Here is a 6,000-nt window from a genome sequence, read left to right as displayed (position 1 = left end):
GAGATTAGCAGGAAGAGGTTTAAGTTCGGGTTTCTTTACCTCTTTTACAGGATAAACCGGGCGAACTAACCTCCTCAATTTGGTGCTCTCCTCGGGTTCAGGCTCTCCACCATCAAGAGCCAACACTACAATAAAATGCTGTACATAATAACGCTTTTCCTGTGACGCTTTTAAGAAGGGTAAAAATATGGGAATGCATATAGTGACATTTTTTCGCACCTAGGAACTATTGACAACAAAAGGAGTCGCAATGTAACAAAATAACCACGTTTTACCCACGATCTCACTCCCCGCTAGTTTGAAAATTTTAAAATATTCAATCCCGCTTTTCACAAACCCACAAAATCATCCTCATCCTCAACCTCCTCTCTACCCTCAGCCGACTCGCCCTCACTCTAGCCATTCTTCAGGGGAATCCCATATTATTTTCAAAATAATCCCAGATTATTCTCAGCAGAACGAGACATCTCGAGGTAGTTAAGCTCGATTTCCAGTTGGTCTTAAATAGGTATGGTGCGGTTTCGATTAATTTTAGGGTTTTGGATGAAAGTTATGGTTTAATTTGTTGTTTTAGAAGCCGGTATCGCAATTAGGAAAAAATTCAATGCTCTAAAATTGCTTTTTGATTCGTACAGTTTTAGGGTTTTTGGTTGAGAATTTTAGGTTTAATTTGTTGTTTGATTGAATTTTGGGAAATTTAGGGCTAGTAGTTTGATTTGTATTAATTGATTTGACTAGAAGTTGATGATGATTTCTATAGGACGAGCAGACCTCCGCCACCGCTACAAAGTCCTGTGTATGAATTAAGATTCAAGGTATTCTATTTCTCTCTCTTCTCATATTAGGTTTGGTGGTTGTTTTGATTATTATTGAGTAAAATTCTTGTATTCTTTATTGTTTTCTCACAGTTAAGAGCTATGTACTCTACGAATTATGAATTTTTGGGTTTTTGCAAGAGGTGTTTTTTATTCATTCATGGTTAAGTAAGAGTTACTTGGAAATCAGGTGTGACGGGTGATAGATCAAATTTTCACCACTAACTAAATTAGAGGGTTTTGCTACCCGGCTATGTTCCCATTCTTATGTTTATAGTTTGCTTTGATGTTAGCAACATAATTAGCTGAATTTGCTTTGTCAATTTTAAGTTTTCATGTGTTAATTTGCTGTGATTTGCAACAATCAATTATCCCGATCTTAGCGACTAACATAATTTTTTGTTTATTGCATGCCTCATCTCTGGTAAAAATCATGAAGAAGAGGTATGGCATTTAATGTTATTTGCTTATTGCAACTACTATATTTTTCTTACTACTCTATCGTTTGACTAAATTATCTTTTGATCCGTTTATAAGTGATGCTGATTGAGGAATATGTTAAATTTCTTGGGGCATTAGAATGTTAGCACACGTCGCAAGTTTCTATGATTTGGACTTACTAGCTCTTTAACTAGTAAAGTCATTAGAGGATGAGTTTGAGCTGCTAGGAATAGGATTATGATCAAATCTTACAGTTTTCTTATCTGATAATTTTGATCTCTTGTGAGTTTTAAAGTCTCAGTTGTGTGTATTTAATTGTAACTTCAAAAGATATGGTGAAGACTTTCCATGGGAACCATCTTTTTTATGGAAATGTTTGTTCCATTTTAAACAATACTGCGACATTAGTTTCTTATTAAACCATGTATATACTCGCTGAAACGATGAAAACTGAATGAGAGAGGGAAAGATCGTTGTTACGTAACCAAATAGACCCCCTATGTCATACTGTCTATCATATTTATGATTTTATATTTGCAATAAGGACAGTGAACCCTGAAGTGTTCATTTTCACTCTTACTCTTATGTATCTCCGACCCTAAGCTTTTTTTTGTTGTTTGTGTTCAAGAATTCTTCATAAGAAAGAGAATTCATTTTTCTTCTAAAAACAGATGACATCATCGGATCTACACTTGTAACTTGCAAGCCACCGTTGTAGTTGCCAGTTGTGATCAGGGAATATGTCAGTTATCAATTTAGTTAGAACTAATAATTACGCATGGAATCTGGTGTAAGTTCTAGAAGCCTGACAGGACATGATATTGTGAAAAGTTGCTAACCATTCAGGGTTGTAGTCAACTAGTCATCATGTTTTTCCTCAAATCTCTGAGTGATATTATATCTGTGCCATTGAGTTTTACCGTGTTCCCTATACTAAGAATGAGACTTTTTCACAAATGCTTGCAATTGAATTTTTTTGGCCTGAAAAAGCTAGTTTATGGGATGTATTACAAGTTATATTTCAGGTAAAAATATTGATGCAAGTGTTAAACTTTGGAGTTTTGTTTATTGCTATGTCTCTGATGCAGGTTAGCCCATGTTGCATTGTTTTTTTCTAAGAAAGAAAACTAACAAGAATTTTTAAAAGATGAATGCATGAGCTGTGATGCTCAAAGATTGTGTATTTTGGTTCATAATTGTACCGTTCCGTGCAACCAAAACTACGATCTAAATTTTGTGAGCACCAATATCTCTAGATGATCAATACTTTGCTTACATTCAATTTATATGATATGATCTTATGAACTTATATGCCTAATCTTATTTTGACCAGTTCATTACTCAACGTACACAATCAACCTGTATTCCTGTTGGTGATACCGCGTTAAATAGCTTGGTAAGTCACTTTTCCGATCTACATTATCTTTTGAGTACTTCACTGGGTGCTTGATTGGTACATCTTTAATTATTTTTAATACTTGTTCAACGGTCAATAAATTTGATATACTTATGTCTGCTCTTGAGTATTATACAATTATTGACCGCCTGAGTTTTTATATAGTTATTGTTGGTTATATTTTAGTGAGGAGGTTGTTATGGTTGTTGTCCTACTGCTGTCCTTTTGGGGGATACTATTGACCTGATGACTGCTCTTCAGCTTGTGTTTAAGAAGTGTCTTGCTCACTGTAGCCTTTTTCCTGTTCTTCACGAGGGTGGCAAAGTCATTAAGAAGCATACTGCTCAGCTAGTCTTATTGGCAGAAGACTTTGACCAGCCTGACTCTGTCAACTTACTCAAGGCTCTTTGTGCCGAGAATAATGTCAACTTGCAAGATGTATATGATTTGAAGTAGTTCACGTAATTCACGTGTTTATCCTCTTCTAATTAGCTACAATTACCGCTACTTATGATTCTATTCCTTATGCTCGAGTAAGAAAAATAGTTACAAAGATCAAGGGACTTTGATTTTAAGGCTTCAGAAAAATTTTCTCTAGTAATTTGTGAATTTTATTGGGCATTTTGACAGAAGGATGGAACGTGTTGTTGTGGTTCTATTTGCTGTCAATATTAAGTTCCTCCCCGGAATTTGAGGTCTCCGTTATACTGCAGGTGCTTGACTATTTCTCTTGTTAATTTTTTGGGTGATATTTAAGTGAATGTCGTTATTTTTGTTAACAATTAATATTATGAGGCTTAATGTTCTCTACAAGTGTTTTGGGTGTTGTAGAAATTTTTCTTTGATATATATGAATTACTCTAATTTCACATTCTTTTAGTTGTGTAGTTCTATGTGTATTTAGGATAATAAACAATCAAAGTATGATATAATTCTATAAATTATAATTGAATTCCCCATCAATCTCAAATTGTCTTTTGATTAATCTTGCTCTCAGTCTGTAGAGTTTCACTTTCCTTTAGTTGGTTTATTTTCCTTGCTGTGGCAAAATCCTTCATCAGATTGGCAGGATCTTTGGTAGTTGTAAAAGGGCCATTGTGTTTAGTGAATGTTTTAATATGTTTCAACATTATATAACAAGATTCTACTTATGCATGTAGAGTTATGACTCCTATAAGCTATTTGTGACTTTTGTACTGTATATGTTTGCAAAGAGTACATGATCTAGTACTTTCTTGTTTATCTATTGTAATCTTGAATAGTTCTAATTATTTTGTTTTGAAATTATATGGAGGAACTTCAACTAGGTAGCAAAAATCTTTTTGTGGACCGGGTAATTGTCCTTCTCTCTCATGTTCATGCTCATAATTGGATGTATGTACTACTAATTGACTACAATATTTGTTTAGTTATGCTCTGTTGAAAGGGCTATGAGCTTGTAATGAGGTGCCTTGAATAATGAGTGTAACATGTTAGCATCAATAAGCAATGCTATGCTCTGATAATTCATGTTACTTTCAACATAGTTCTCTAGCCAAGGAATTGCTTCCTTGATTAATGAGTAATTACTTAAAGAGAACATGTATTTACTTGCTTTTCTTGATGTACTTCGCATGGTGCTTAGTGCCCAGTGTAATGGTTTTCATTAGTTTGGGATCTGTAATTTTTATTTATTTACTTTGGTTTAGGAGGAGTTGCAATGGCCAATAGGTGCATGTGGGTTTGATTCCGTATCCCGGGGAATTTATAGACTTTACTAGTCAAGTAGTCAATTTAGCAAAGTTCTGCAATATGTGAGGAAGTGTCATCTGAAACATCTTTCATCTTTTAAACTAGAATAGCAGTTAATCAGTGATTAGGAACCATACTTTGTGGTGGCTTCCTGCCTCTAGAAATGCAAGGTTTCTAACCACAATGTTGTTTCATTATAAGGTAGTCTAAACCTTTTGATTGGACTATTGCAAAAGGATTAAAAACCTGGAAGAACCCTATGCATATAATAAAGGATAAATGAAGTTAGGGAATTTCTTTTTTCCCATGATAGGCAATGTTTTTCACTTTTTCTTCTCTCTTTCTTTTTTTTGGGGGGGGGGGGGGGGGGGGGGGTGGGGGGGGGGAGGATGGGAGGGGGTGGGTGGGTGGCTTTTTTGGTGCAATCTGATTTGTTGACGTTCTGTAGTGCACTAGTGTTGAACAAGGACTGAAGCTCTTATCGATTACCTGATCGGTTTTGCAGCTTTTTTTGATCTGTTTACTAGTCAAGTAGTCAATTTAGCAAAGTTCTGCAATATGTGAGGAAGTGTCATCTGAAACATCTTTCATCTTTTAAACTAGAATAGCAGTTAATCAGTGATTAGGAACCATACTTTGTGGTGGCTTCCTGCCTCTAGAAATGCAAGGTTTCTAACCACAATGTTGTTTCATTATAAGGTAGTCTAAACCTTTTGATTGGACTATTGCAAAAGGATTAAAAACCTGGAAGAACCCTATGCATATAATAAAGGATAAATGAAGTTAGGGAATTTCTTTTTTCCCATGATAGGCAATGTTTTTCACTTTTTCTTCTCTCTTTCTTTTTTTTTGGGGGGGGGGGGGGGGGAGGATGGGAGGGGGTGGGTGGGTGGCTTTTTTGGTGCAATCTGATTTGTTGACGTTCTGTAGTGCACTAGTGTTGAACAAGGACTGAAGCTCTTATCGATTACCTGATCGGTTTTGCAGCTTTTTTTGATCTGTTTACTAGTCAAGTAGTCAATTTAGCAAAGTTCTGCAATATGTGAGGAAGTGTCATCTGAAACATCTTTCATCTTTTAAACTAGAATTGCAGTTAATCAGTGATTAGGAACCATACTTTGTGGTGGCTTCCTGCCTCTAGAAATGCAAGGTTTCTAACCACAATGTTGTTTCATTATAAGGTAGTCTAAACCTTTTGATTGGACTATTGCAAAAGGATTAAAAACCTGGAAGAACCCTATGCATATAATAAAGGATAAATGAAGTTAGGGAATAAACCAGTTGTGTGTTTAAGCTGTATGATTTGAGACAAACTTAATTTATCGGACGTAAGGAAGTAAGTGTTATGTTGTATTTCATGATCGCATTTAACAATTCTTAATGCAAATTCTGAGACATGTCTTCTCCAGGCATGTTAAGCGCAAATCGTGATAGCCATTTTATCGGAATCAGGGTTGGATTTGTTAGATGATCTTCTAGAGGCTATCATTGACAAGGTACCTCTGCTTAAAAGTAGATCAAAAATGTGTTTTTTGCTTCTGTATCCCACAAAAATCTAAGAAAATTTGATTTTTCAACTTCAATAGATTTTTTTCTCCCAACCAACTGAAGCACACC

The 6,000-nt window shown here is 35.3% G+C and overlaps 1 protein-coding gene across 5 annotated transcripts; it reads left to right on the top strand.

Annotated features, from left to right (window-relative positions):
* The first annotated feature begins 213 nt into the window (after positions 1 to 213).
* LOC110776052 (40S ribosomal protein S12-like) lies at positions 214 to 4,715 on the top strand. Of its 5 annotated transcripts, XR_008925704.1 has the most exons (5): positions 214 to 508; positions 761 to 2,492; positions 2,590 to 2,652; positions 3,283 to 3,365; positions 4,341 to 4,715. XR_008925704.1 is itself a non-coding variant. In XM_056834550.1 (4 exons), exons 2-4 carry the CDS (start codon positions 2,412 to 2,414, stop codon positions 3,106 to 3,108), a joined length of 339 nt encoding a protein of 112 aa, XP_056690528.1. In that variant the 5' UTR covers positions 215 to 473; positions 761 to 2,411; the 3' UTR covers positions 3,109 to 3,284. The 5 variants fall into 5 exon arrangements, 4 of the variants coding, with proteins under 4 accessions (XP_056690528.1, XP_056690522.1, XP_056690526.1 ...); XM_056834550.1 differs by lacking the exon at positions 4,341 to 4,715 and having other exon boundaries at positions 215 to 473; positions 2,914 to 3,284; XM_056834544.1 differs by lacking the exon at positions 4,341 to 4,715 and having other exon boundaries at positions 215 to 508; positions 2,914 to 3,284.
* Positions 4,716 to 6,000: the final 1,285 nt, after the last annotated feature.

This window comes from Spinacia oleracea, chromosome 1 (assembly GCF_020520425.1).
Source record: "Spinacia oleracea cultivar Varoflay chromosome 1, BTI_SOV_V1, whole genome shotgun sequence".
In the NCBI taxonomy this organism is placed as follows: domain Eukaryota; kingdom Viridiplantae; phylum Streptophyta; class Magnoliopsida; order Caryophyllales; family Amaranthaceae; genus Spinacia; species Spinacia oleracea.
Note: the sequence above shows the minus strand (reverse complement) of the source record. Positions and strands in the feature narration are given on the sequence as shown.

What these genes read in the sequence shown, in the direction of transcription:
- LOC110776052 (XM_056834550.1), top strand. Translation starts at nt 2,412, where the DNA reads ATGAGCTGTGATGCTCAAAGATTGTGTATTTTGGTTCATAATTGTACC. An exon ending in AAAACTACGATCTAAATTTT is followed by an intron (nt 2,493 to 2,589) that starts GTGAGCACCAAT and finishes TATTTTGACCAG; the next exon opens with TTCATTACTCAACGTACACA. An exon ending in ATACCGCGTTAAATAGCTTG is followed by an intron (nt 2,653 to 2,913) that starts GTAAGTCACTTT and finishes ACTGCTCTTCAG; the next exon opens with CTTGTGTTTAAGAAGTGTCT.